The sequence below is a fragment of the Xenopus tropicalis genome, chromosome 7 (genome assembly GCF_000004195.4).
Source record: "Xenopus tropicalis strain Nigerian chromosome 7, UCB_Xtro_10.0, whole genome shotgun sequence".
Lineage (NCBI taxonomy): Eukaryota > Metazoa > Chordata > Amphibia > Anura > Pipidae > Xenopus > Xenopus tropicalis.
In genome coordinates, this window is record NC_030683.2 from 98,063,414 (window position 1) to 98,077,155 (window position 13,742).

A 13,742-nucleotide genomic window follows, 5' to 3' on the forward strand; every position below is an offset into this window, starting at 1 on the left:
TTTTTGGAAAAAACGTTTTGAAAAATAGGATTTTTTGCCACTGACAAATAGACCTGAAATGCAATATTAAGCGGCCTAATCACATCTGTTACAGTGATCTAGATGATTAGCTTGCTAAGAGCTTCCTGATGGAGACCATTTTTAGCTTTTTGTGGAATGGACATTATTTCAAGGACAACAGAAAGATAAATTAACACAGAGCCGCACAGATTGCTCCTTTGATTATAACCCATAAATGCAGAATTGTCACATGAAAGGATCCAGTTTAATAGGAAGTCACATTTACGCTGAAATGCCTACAGAAAATGATGTCAGCCCACTGTGCCTAAAACCATCCAAGCTAATCCAAGCTTTCTTCAGAGCTTTCAGAAGCATGAAGGGTTGGAATCATTTACTTTCAATATCAGGGGGAAATTTATTTCAATTTTTTTTTGTATTATTATGTAAAATAATTTAAATTAAATAAAGATTAGAATTCAAGTAAAATAAAGATGAAAAACTGTTTTAACAAAAATGAAGGCTGAATACCAAAGAAAATAAAATACTATATGTTGGCAACAAGGGAGCAACAAGGGGACATTAAAGCATAACTGGGAGTTTTTCTGGCAGGCACTTATCTGCCAAGTTACAAGTAATTGTAACATTAACCAGACCAGACTATCTATGTATGAGCACTTATATATTCATTTTTATGAAGGATACTACAGGCTTTGTCATACTTAAGCCCTTGATGTGCCATGGTGGTTTAGCAGTTTTGTAACCTTATATCTAAACCGCCAGGTAATGTCCATTGATCAATTCTATCTCTTTCATACACAGCACTGTTTTTTAGTCTTAGATTACAGTTGGAAGGAATGACAATGCCTGCAATAGAATATGGCTATTTTATATTGTATAAAATAAACTTACTAAAGGTACAGCAGCCCCATAACAGTTCTATACCTTCAATTTGAATGGAAAACATTCTTAGTATTCAGATATGTTTGCAGTTGCTGCCATTGTTTGTTTTAATAGCATATTATCAATATAATAAATGCCAATAGGCTGTTTTCTGTTATCAGCCAGAGATCTTTACCATGGGTGAGCCTGTTCATTTAAGCTGCACTCTGTGTGCCAAGTGTATCATTGTACTGTTAATGAGGTCTTGTTAAAGGTTGGGTTTTCTTCACAGCACTGCTTCTTTTCTGTCTCGAGCCTCTCTGGCACGTCTTCACTCTGTTGAGTTCATGAAATTAATGAAGTTGCAGAAGTGGTTGATCCATCAAACCCAGTGAACTTTAATCTTCAGAGGGAAGAAGTGGATTATCTTCTATGTAATGAAATTGTTCTGCAGTTCCTCGCTTTCACCAGGTGAAGCAAATATTCTCATATGATCTGTTCTGTTTCTGTTTGCCCGATGTATGAATATTCTCTAGATTTATCAAAGTCCAGAAGTGTTTGTTAACTGATTATCTTGAAATAATAATAGCATGCAACTTTTCTCTTTTTAAAAAAATGCCTTAAGTGTTTCCACATTGTACACCATGCAGTCTTTGGCTCCTTTTAGCCTTTCTTATGCTTACCAGATTGGTTTCTTCTTCCCTAATGTAATTTAATGGGGTTATGTAACAAAAGACACAAAGTTATAGCAACCAATCAGCAATCAGGTGGCACACATCTTGTTGGTTTTTATTTTTCAGTATTTGGCCATTTCCAAAAATGCTGGATCATACAGCCATAGGAAATAGCCAACAGGCAATACTGCCCATGCCTTTCCCAGATGTTTAACATTATAATGACACAAGTTGTGGATGCATTAAACTTCTTTATGAGACTAATTTTCCATGCATTCTTTAATCAGTCCTTTCTGATGAAAATACTGAAATGTGTATGTAACTTCATAGTCATGTCCTGATATGAATTTAGCTTTCAAATATTTGCTTGATTATTTTTAGTAATATAGAGTGATTCTGTTGTACAGTTGTTGTTTCTTCAGATAATGCTCCACTCACTCATGTTTTACTACAAATTAACAAATTAACTCTTCCCAATTGCCTTTCTGCAGTTATTATTGGCTGCCCATGGGCACAACACCCTTAGATATCATTGATTGTTGAGTTTAGCTTGTTCATATGAGCTCTGTGTGTAAAGCATAGCTGAAACAGAATATCTCTTAAGCCCAGAAAACACATCATGTTTACTGTTCTGCTTTTATTGAAGGTTCTCCTGGTTATCAAATCAAGTACAGAGTTGATCCTGGATTTCTGAAGCCAGGTGAACGGAAATTGTTTTTACGTTATTTGGCTCTCCAGACATTGCAAATTGACATTTGGGATGGAGAATCTTTGCTTCTAATAGGATCAGCTGCAGTGGAAATGAAGGTATTACATTCTTTGTTTCATAAAAGTCAATGACTTGCATTTGTTTATCACATTCATCAAGTCCTGGTACCCACCATATTCTGCCTTAGGGGGAAAACACACAGAGCTACTTAGTAGCAGCTTCTTGTCATGGATACTAAACGTCAGAAAATAACCTGCCATGGGTAATACTGAGAATTGCCTCTGCTAAAACACATGTAGAGACAACTATCAGAAAATGATCAGCATTGTGTATTTTAGTAGCCATGACACGTAGCTGCTACTAGCTGCTCCACTTCACCCTTTCTTTAGTCCTGTGAAGCCTTCACATATTCATGGGTTACATATTAACATGCGGCAAAATTATTGCACAAACCCACTATGGATTAGTAGCTGGATAAATTAGCAACATATTACTAAATAATTCTTGTATTAAAGAGGAATTATTGCAAAAATGAAAGGGAGACTCTGGCTTCCGAACCAAAATTTGTTTAAGAGTACCACACAACCCAGAAACCTCTAATATACCTGTTACTGTAATCTGTTCCTTTAAAGAGTATGAATAAATACCATTTTAATATGCTGAAATCTAGCTGCAAAACAAAAAATCAGTCATTTAAAATTCTCGCAGAGGAGAAGGGACTAAAGCACTGATGTTACAATTGTAACAACTTCATAGTTTACAGACAGCATGCAGGAACTACAAAACCCACAATGCATTTCACTGTGATGTTACTTTCCTTAATGACATCACGTGTGCTGGAAATTGTGGGATTTGGAGGAGAAAGGCTGGTACATTTATATTTTTTTTGCAGTTTCTCAGAGTAGTCAACCAGATCAGTAGGAGAACAGGGGGCCAGGCTTAGGTAACTGTTTCAAACCATATTATTACATTTAAAACCATGAAACGGCTGCATATTTTTTACAAAGCTTAAATTGTGTTTGGGTGGAGTTCCCCTTTAAAAAGTAATATAAGCTTCCTCTCATATCTTAATACTTTCAAAATATCAATTTAAAAATCTGTACCATCAGCAGTATGCATCTATGTAATGACAGATCTCTAATGTTGCAAATATACTTTTAAATACAGTATATTACTGGTACATTTCCCCTAATGGCGTGGTGCATAACAACCAGGAATCAATAATAATGATAATTTCAGTAAGCTGTTACAGAAGGGATACAAGAATGGCAGGTTCTTCAAAAGCATGAAAATATACATTTTTAATGTGATTCACGTTTAACCATTTCTGTTCTGTGGGATGTAGCCTCAATGGCACGCTATACAGCAAAATCGTTTTGACAGAGCTTGACGGTATTATGATATGGCAGTAATTTATAGCGCCAAGAATATTCCAGTGAGGCTGCATTGGCATACTGTAGCTACAGAAAACTAACAGAGCATTACAATTATTCTTTTAAAACAAAGTTTTGCAGACTTTTCCTAGAGAGAACTGAGGCAACAGCTGATTTTGCCACTTTTTAGATCTCTTGCCGTATCGTTTTTATTTATTCGATAGAGACTTCATTTGTAGTCCATTTGTTTTCTTCTAAATGCTACCTTCAGCAAGCAGCACTTACACAGGATGGGGCCACAGTCTTAAAAGAGAAGAATACAATGCAGATACAAAATATAAAGAAACTACAATACACAGCCTTGTTGTGATGTGTTTACAGATCAGATGCAAGGAGATGCAGTGTTGTAAAGGTCACATTTATAGAAACAGACTTGTACATATTTGCACATATTCAGAAAAACAAGTTATCATTGATTATTCTGTTTGAGAAGTCTTGCTTGTTAGCATACTTATATACTGGGGAAACTTGCTGGGGAAACACTGCTTGACTGTATTATATGCAAACATCTGTGTAACAAGCTACAGCTTACACTTAGCTGGAAAGGGCCAGTGAGGATGGTTTTGGGATGTTTTTCCACATTGTCCCAAATTGCAGTTTCCATTATGGAATTCCTCTCTTCTGCCAGGCTTAGGCTGTGAATGACCAAAGTGATTAATTTAACACTCCCTCTGCTTCCCAGAATAATATTTCTTAGGAGTAGGAATGGCAAGTTACATTTCTGGGCTGAAACTCTATGTTTCAAAATATCATTAACGACAGGTGAAACATGGGGCCAGTAAATGTTTAATAACATTTGATATAGCAATTTTGGTTGGTGATCAGAAGAAAAACACTTTTGTCTAGAAAGCTCCAAAAAGGTAATGCCATTTCCCATAGTGTCATCTTTAAACATACAATTCTTAAATGCTATTATAAATCCATGTGATGGCAAAACAATCCTTTCAGGATTTTAATGTTTACATGTACAGGTATGGGATCCCTTATGCGGAAACCCGTTATCCAGAAAGTTCCGAATTACGGAAAGGCCATCTCCTATAGACTCTATTATAAGCTAATAATTCATATTTTTTCCTTTTTCTCTGTAATTATATAACACTACCTTGTACTTGATCCCAACTAAGATATAATTAATCCTTATTGGAGGCAAAACAATCCTATTGGGTTTATTTTAAATGATTTTTAGCAGGCTTAAGTTATGAAGATCCAAATTACAAAAAGATACCTTATCCGGAAAACCCCAGGTCCCGAGCATTCTGGATAATGGGTCCCATACCTGTACATTGTTTCACAATTTAGAAATACATTTAATCTTGAAAACCTTAGGTCCAAGGCATTCACCCTATAAAGTGTAACTTCTCTCATCTACTTTCCCTCCAACTATTTATATGCCTCTCCCTTTCCTATGCCGAACTTTCCTAAACAACTCTTTAAAAATGACATACCTGAAAACAACAGTATTTTCCTAATATTAATGTTAATATTAAAATTAAGTTATACTTATTCATTTAAATTGCTCTTGTTAAAGTGCTTACTAAGTAAGTTGTAACTCTTACCTTTGATCTAGATTAAATGATTAAATTGCTTTAATATGCTAAACAGAGTCATTTCTTGCTAACTGACACAACATTCATTTTTTAATGTTATGCTAAAACCATAAGCAATTCACATGTGGGGTTGAAGAGTGAATTCTGAATACTGATCCATTTTATATTGGTTTTGGAATCCTTTTGAATAGTTATATTTCAATAAAAATGCTGTCTTGTGCTTTTGTAGATGTCTCATTACAGGTTGTAAAATTGCTTAATATGACTTGACAGTGCACGGTGTTAGGGTAATTAGATATTTGTCTGCTGAAAATGTTACACTAATTATTCTAACAATTAACCAAACCATATTACAGGGCTAATAAATAAAATGAATGATCTTTATTAAGTATAAATATCTATAAAACCTGGTCCAAGTTGCTCATTTTCTGTTAGAATCATTATTTCTAACAAATAGATTGATTTTTAAATGAGGAAAACGTATTTGTTGCAGTAGAAAAATATTAAACCTGTGAGGAGAAACTGTAGAGTTCATGATGCTGGCATTAAGAACAGAATAACTGCTTTCTTAATATATATATTGCTGTTAAGGTTTATATAGTGCTGACATATTCTGCAGTGATTATTCAGCACATTACTGTCAGACTCATTACTGTATTATGCTGTAACTTAAGGGTATTATATGGGAAGGAGCCATTATCTTTTAGGTGTCCTGTCACTTTTATGTTTAAGAAGGTACTTAACAGCTATAAACCTGTGTGTGTATATACAGTATATATTTATATATATATACAATACAAGCTGCTTGGGAGCTGCACACCATAAGTAGTGATGATACCCGGGTGCCTGTGCAAAAAATTGTTTAAACAGGCATAGGAAACTGAAACGTTGGTCAAAATAAACCTCTAATTATTTTTATGCAAAAACTCTATGACTGAGTGTGAAAATCCTGTGTGTGCCGTCATTCCTATGCCTGTTTATATATATATATATATATATATATATATATATACTATAACAAACAAGGGGAAGTTGTGCTCACCACTCAATTTTAAACCATTAGGTGGGGGTGCAATGAGACTGTGATCACAATATTCATACAAACACTCAGCCATATCAATGTATACATATATAGGACATTAAGATATTCTATGCATTAAGCTACCAAGCTACCTGTATATATTAATAATGGGAGGGTCATAGTATTTATGGTTTAGGCAGGCAAGGGGTTATTAGTTTAGGTCTGTCTTCTAAACTATTCCGTGATGAGCATTACTTGAATTATACCTATATTGAAATCTTCAGCCATGACATCAAATATTCAACTTTACATTATTCAACTTTATTTATTGTGCGTAATGCTTGGCACTGTCAGCTGTTGGACTATGGGCTATGTCACTCACCATGGGGATTTGGCAATGGTTCATGTCTGATGGTTCAGGCATGTAAAGGTTATTGGATACCTGGGAACAAACTGCCAGAGCTTCCCTTCTCTTACTCAAATTGAATAGTAGGAAACTAATGATCTTCTCCTCCTCTGAAAGGGTTGGAGAAGCAAGATGCCACCAAGCTTATAAGACTGAAAACAAAAGAGACTGATTGCATCTAAACATCATAAAAAAACAAAGTCTTGACAACAGCTGTGAATTGTTATATGATGAAAAAAAAAATAAACGATAAAAAAAATATCACATAAGGCCTAGATTTAATTTTTTTTCAGTTGCACAATGGACCAAAGAGGAAACGTCTAGACCCAAAATCAAATGAATAATATCACTTGAGTGTCATACAATGAGTGGCATGGAGGACACCTGGAAAAACAAGGGCATCAATTATAAAACCAAGTGCCAAATGCTAGCATTTTTCTTTTAACTTTGTATTGTTGTGAAATCTGTAAAATAGAGAAAGCAGATAGACATTGCTAGATTCTTTTGAGTTATGGCTATTGTTGTGTGTACCAAGGGCAAACAAAATAGGTAACAAAGAAATGTTTGAGCCTATTAACCATACATTGTTTGTACATTATGTTGGTCATGTCATGTTGTCAAATCAACTACAAAAATCTGTTGGTTGTAATGGTTTGTGAAGTAAGGCTTTGTCAGCGTAACCTTCATGAACCATTACAAGCAACAGATAGTTGTCAGAACATGTTGGATGGATACTACTGTGTAAGATATTAGTTTAAAGAATGAAACAAAGCTGTAAACATTACAAAGATTTAAAAGCCATTCTAGAAACTGCAAAAGACAGATGTGGCTAAACATATAATGTAGTAGTCTTTATAAAGCCCACACCAAAAACACCTGCAGCATTTGGGGAGAAAACTTGGTTACATTGGTTCCCGCATTTCCAAGCTCCTTTGAGCAGTTTGTCTCAAACCTGTTGCTGAACTCTATGTATCAGCTGTTATTTTCCCATACACTCCCTCCCAGGCTTTGTGCTCGGCTCCGGACAATCTACTGACCATACAATTCACCAAAACAGCTGAGTTGCACATAAAACCTTTTTCATTAATTGTGCCCCCACCTCTGGAATGCTCTACCTTCCAGCATCAGGAAAGCTCCCACACTTTTCTCTAAGCTCTGTAAAAGCCACCTACTAGATGAAGGACTTTGCTACCCTTCCTTGGTAGCAACACACCCATATCCTATGCACTTATACTCCACATTCTTTTGTTCTGTTTGTTCCCCTCTTCCTAATAGATTCAGGCTCCTTGGGGCAGGGACCTCATCCAAACTGAGTACTAAAAGCTCTTAAGCATTGAATTATTTATGGTAGCTGTATAACTAAATATAACTATACCCCTGTTTGTGTTCACACCTTGTAAAGCACAGTGCTACGTGTATATAAATGAATAAATACAAACTTGGTGTTGCTCGCCCATCTTGTGCCCAATTCTAGCTACATACAGGATTCCACATACTGTAAGTACACGATGCTGGCAGGAGAACTACATGTAATTCTGTGCAATGTTTCCTTTAAACATATGCAGTAGCTAATCCCATCTGTCTATTGTTTTAATAAGTTTGATAATTGCTCTAAGTATCTCAGAGTTGGGTTTGCATCCATCTTCCTCAGTTGTTAGCGCTAAATCTTTGCAGCAGTTCCTATTAAATACAACATCCTTTATCGTTGTTTGCTTTTAGACTTTTACTCTATCACCATGATTATACTAACAGAGAGAACAGGGGCTTGCTGGGAGACATACAACGTATAAATCTAATAATATAAAAACAAATTAATACTTTTACAGTTCACTGGATTTATGCTTTGCTTTGTTTGAAACATTTGAAGATTTTTATCTTGAAAACTTTTCAGGATATAAACGTGTATAATCAGATTTATTGTTAATCATTTCTTTCACTTGTAATATTTATGAGTATATGGCATCTGAACACAACAAAATAGTTCTAGATCTGTTTTTTTGTCCCCGTGGTTCCAGATTATGAGGAAAAATAGCTTGTTGCTGTAAGGTTGGATGCAAACCACTGCACCCCAGTGCTTAGCAATTTTTTTTAAAATGGGTACTTACCCTTACAAATGAACCAAACCCAGGAGAAAACACTTGCTTTTAGTATTTCTTATCTTTTTCTTATCTATGATTTAATTTTTCCATGTAACAACAATGGGGAAATACTATAATTTAAAAACATGAAAAATATATTAGCCTAATTAATGCAAACTAATAAATGGCCCCATAGAAATACAATGCACAGATCCTGTCAGTTTCATTTCAGATTGACAGATTTGGTGTAAAGGGTTGTGAGCCCTTGGGACAAGTCCAGTGTTTCTAGGTTTGGTCTGTAATATCAATGTCATAGGGTTCATTAGCATAAGCACTATTTCTGAAGAAAGATTTAAATGATGAATAAAGTCAAAACCCCCAGGTAGTGATGGTGCCAATTTGTTCAGTATCCTGCTGACAAACATTGCAAAACATTTTACCCTGTACCAGTGCACCTCTTATTTCGATATATAAATCCCACTTTACTTCACAATGTGGCATGCCAACTTTCCTGTGGACACTGGCCTCCCTTATGACACCCTGGCCTCCCTTATGACACCCTGGCCTCCCTTATGACATCCTTGTCTTAGGACACCCTGGCCTCTGCAAATGCACATTACCTGGGAGCTACACTATGCTGTGCATGGACCAAACCAAATCACTGCAGGGGAAACCTGGGACCCCAGGAAAGATAGTTCCATTGGGCTCTGAAACAAATAGACACAGGACTGGCCCATGGGTAGAGGTTAGTGCTTTTGTCACTGTATGGTGCCTAACAAATTGCCCACCTCAGGGTTTTTAACTGTTCTTTAAGAGTTTAAGATTCTATAAACCCTCATACACACCTTCCCTGCACTTGGTTTTAGCTGAGGCAGGTACATCGAGGGTATATTTATCATGCTGTGTAAAAAATGGAGTGAAGCATTACCGGTGATCTTGCCCAGGGCAACCAATCGTCAATTAGATTTCAACAGTTATAAAACCAAAGCAAAGCATCTGATTGGCTGCTATGAGCAACATCACTGGTAATGTTTTACTCCACTTTTTACACAGCATGATAAATATACCTGTTAAATGGCTTGCATTGAACTAGAACTTAATGTCACTTTACATGAAATCATAAATTAAAAATTATGCCATATTTTTTGCCATTTTTCCATTAAAGATGTTACAAATTATGAATGTTTCATTTATTATTCTGAGTAACATGGATTGCAAAATTTCACTGTTAAGCAATATTCCTAATGAATTCTTAATATTTTATTTCATATTCTGCATTTCCGTTATTTCTTCTTTTCAATTATAAATAGAAAACTAAGTTGGGTAGCTCAGTCATAAATTTCTACTGACTCTTTTACCAGGCCTCACTTTGAGATAAAAGTTTTACACAAACTTCTTTGTAAAACTTTGCAGCTATGCATTGACTGCCCAAAGCCTCTATTTACAGAACATAAAAAAGGAAATAACTTTAAATATTTAGGTATAGCGGTAATCTCCTTGCCCACTGGATCCTACTGATCTTTGCTGCAGGTACAGCTGATCAAAATGAGCCATAGACCTTACACTGCAATAATTGATTTTAAATTCAAATTATTTAGTGCTATTCAAAATTAAACCCATAATATGATACATTTCTTAATTATATGACAAAGGCAGCATCCCAGATTAAATCTATGTTAATGCTATATACTTTATATTCTTAAGCAGCATGTAGCTTTTCTTTTCTTTTTTTCTTTTTATTTTACTAAAAATACTGTGATTTTGTGTCCCAATTCTTCTACTTCATGCCAATAAAGTCAATATTAACCATAACTAAGTAAACAATGGAATATCTGAGACTTTTAGATAGGGAATATAGACCTTTCCATTATTGTTTTGCGATTCAGTGGCAGCAAGTTAAAGCAAGCGGGTAAAAGTTCAGTTTCTCTGTTTATTATCATTTTTATACCATTTGTTTCACAAACTCTCCAGATACGTGTATAATAATGATCAAAAGCGTATATAGAGTTTGAGCCAACCCCAGAGCACTCTTGTGCAGAGTTTGTTGTGTGCAAGGAATGGTTGGGTTAAATACAAAAGTAAACAAAGTAACAGATAGTCATCGGTTATATATGTTTGATCTTGAAGCTAAGGGCTCTGGCACACGGGGAGATTAGTCGTACGAGACAAATCTCCCTTGTGGCGGGCGACTAATCTCCCCGAAATGCCATCCCACCAGCTTGAATGTAAATCGCCCATGGGATATAGAATGTGCAGCGGAAGTTGCCTTGACAGGGCAAAAATCGCAGTGCTGCGTATGCCATCCCACCGGCGATTTACATTCAAGCTGGTGGGATGGCATTTCGGGGAGATTAGTCGCCCACGACAAGGGAGATTTGTTGCTGGCGTCTAATCTCCCCGTTTGTCACAGCCCTAACACGACAGATATTACACAGATAAACTCAAGCTGATAGGCTGCCATCTCGGATCTTTAGCAGCTTTATTTACCCCATGTATGGCCACCTTATGAAGTTATAAAGAAAGAAAGGAGGAGCCAAAAAGTGATATTCAGTTCTTAGCAAGAGCATAAATATTTTGTAGAGGAGAATGTCTTAAGTTATTATGTGATTATGGTCTCCTGCTTTATCTTTGCTCAATGTGTGCTCATTGACTTGGTCACAATAATTTTCTTCTGCATTTTTACCCATTTGTAATTGCCAACAGCCTGGGCGCTCTTCAATTATCATGCATTGTTATGCAAAGTAACATTCACAATATAACTAGATAATTGCATTGTAATTAGATAAACTAGATAATTTATGCATAAATATGTGGTCACTGCATATTTTCAATAAGATGTTTGCAAACAGAAAATTAAAACCATCTCTGCTTGGCACATAATATATGTTTGGGGGGGGGCGTGGCTTGCTGTCTGCCTGCATGGTCGCACACTAGCAGAGCTCCGTGGCCAGATTCACCCTGACAACACAGTACACCCTGTTAACAAAATGAAAAAGCAAGGTAAGACACCTGCACAAACGGCTAAACTAAAACAAAGTAAAATCGCTAAAGATTTAGAAGAACCTACCGAGTATTTTGATAATAATACTGAGCTGCGTGTAAAATCCAAGATGGCGCCCGCTCGAAAACGCATGCTAGATAAAGACACAGAAAGTCAGCAAGAACTTTCAGAGTCAGAAAGCGATTGTGAGGAAGACATAAGATCTTACCTAAAATGCTTACCATCTAAAGCAGAAATTAAAAATATGTTGCAGGAACTTACCACAGCCATAAGAGATGAAATGAGAGATCTCAAAAAAGATGTAATAAGCCTAAGTGCTAGAACTGACACTATGGAAAAAAACCATGAAAAACTGATCAAACACAATACCTATTTACACAAAACTGTACATAATCAAGCTGAAAAAATAGATGAGCTTGAAAGACAAATGGAGGATTTTGAAAATAGAAGCAGAAGGATAAACATAAGAATAAGAGGAATCCCAGAAACAGTTTCACAGGGAGAACTCAAAGGGTCACTACAGCAAATCTTTAATAACATCCTTAGTAAAGATCTAAACAACGAAATAAAAATGGACAGATACCACAGAGTGGCAAAAACAAAAAATGCTCCTCCAGATTCTCCAAGAGACGTTTTATGTGCATTACATGACTATACTACTAAGGAAACCATTCTGATGAAAGCAAGAGAAATGAAAAACATTACATTTGAAGATAGCAGAATTATACTTTTCCAGGATCTATCATGGAGAACACTAAACAAGAGAAGACAACTAAAACCACTCACGGATCTACTAAAAGAAAAAGGAATACAATTCAAATGGGGATTTCCATTCAGCCTTTCAGTAAGAAATAATGGCCAGCTTTTTATCCTAAGAAATCCAAAAGACACTGATGACTTCTGTAAAAGATTGGACATTGAGAGAATCGCACTACCTGGATGGGACATTATACCATCATCAGACGCTAATATTCCTAAAGCAACAGAATTTTGGAGTACACCTTTGAAGCATCCAAGAAGATCTCCTCATACACCAAGATTAAAAGACAGAGAAATATCCTTTTTATCTGACAAAAGCGAAACTTGATAACAGCAGATAAATAAACTGGTAAAAAATAATGCTTTTTCTGCTCCTCAGAGTGTAGAAAGTTTAAACTAAACTCATGATAATTTGTTTAACTGATTTAATATCAGCTATATCTCATACTAATGGTCTGAAAAAAAAAAAAAAAAAAAAAAAAATGTTTTCACTATATGCCTTATTAATATAGTGTACTTAAATATGTGTTTGAAGTTACACTGTACAATTTAACTCTCATTTCATATTTTAGTTTAATACAGGGAATACTATCTGTATTATAAAGTTGATGTTATACTATCTATTAACAGGGTAGAATTTGTTGTGCCACAACAAATGGTGTTTCTTTTCAAGGTACAGGTATACCTTCCACTTCCCCCCTCTACTATAAAGATAGTTTACAAAAAATCTATCTTATAGATAATTTGCTGCTATGAAACAATCTACAGTTAACCAGAAAAGTAAGGGGATTAACGCAGCACTGACAGTTCTATGTCATAATTTGTATATAGTTCATTTTTCTCTTTCTTCATTGCAATTATCTCTGATACCAAGATCATTAGAAAATGCAATATCCCTTCAGAGACATATTATACAGTTTGTATGCATAAACCCAATATTTCAATATGGGGAAACTTAAGATTACATCTGTAAATGTAAATGGTTTAAATGAACCCATAAAAAGAGCACAGATGTTTAACCATTGTAATAACATGGGTGCTAAAATACTATTCTTTCAAGAAACTCACTTTAAGGAAAAAAATATGCCTAAAATTCATCACAGAAACTATGATAAGATATACCTGGGAAATAATGTTGATAAAAAAACAAATGGAGTACTAATAGCAATTCATAAAAATACTCCCTTTTCTGTTCTTGATATTTATACAAGAAAAGATGGTAGATGTATCATGGT

At 35.3% G+C, this 13,742-nt stretch overlaps 1 protein-coding gene across 1 annotated transcript in view; it reads left to right on the forward strand.

The window, feature by feature from the left end:
- Positions 1-292: 292 nt before the first annotated feature.
- Positions 293-13,742, forward strand: part of nphp4 (nephrocystin 4) — a 56,324-nt gene continuing 42,874 nt past the window's right edge. The window contains 5 exon segments of the mRNA XM_031906517.1: positions 293-380; positions 1,224-1,350; positions 2,045-2,091; positions 2,200-2,360; positions 11,597-12,743. Coding sequence (XP_031762377.1) covers positions 293-380; positions 1,224-1,350; positions 2,045-2,091; positions 2,200-2,360; positions 11,597-12,743 — 1,570 coding nt within the window.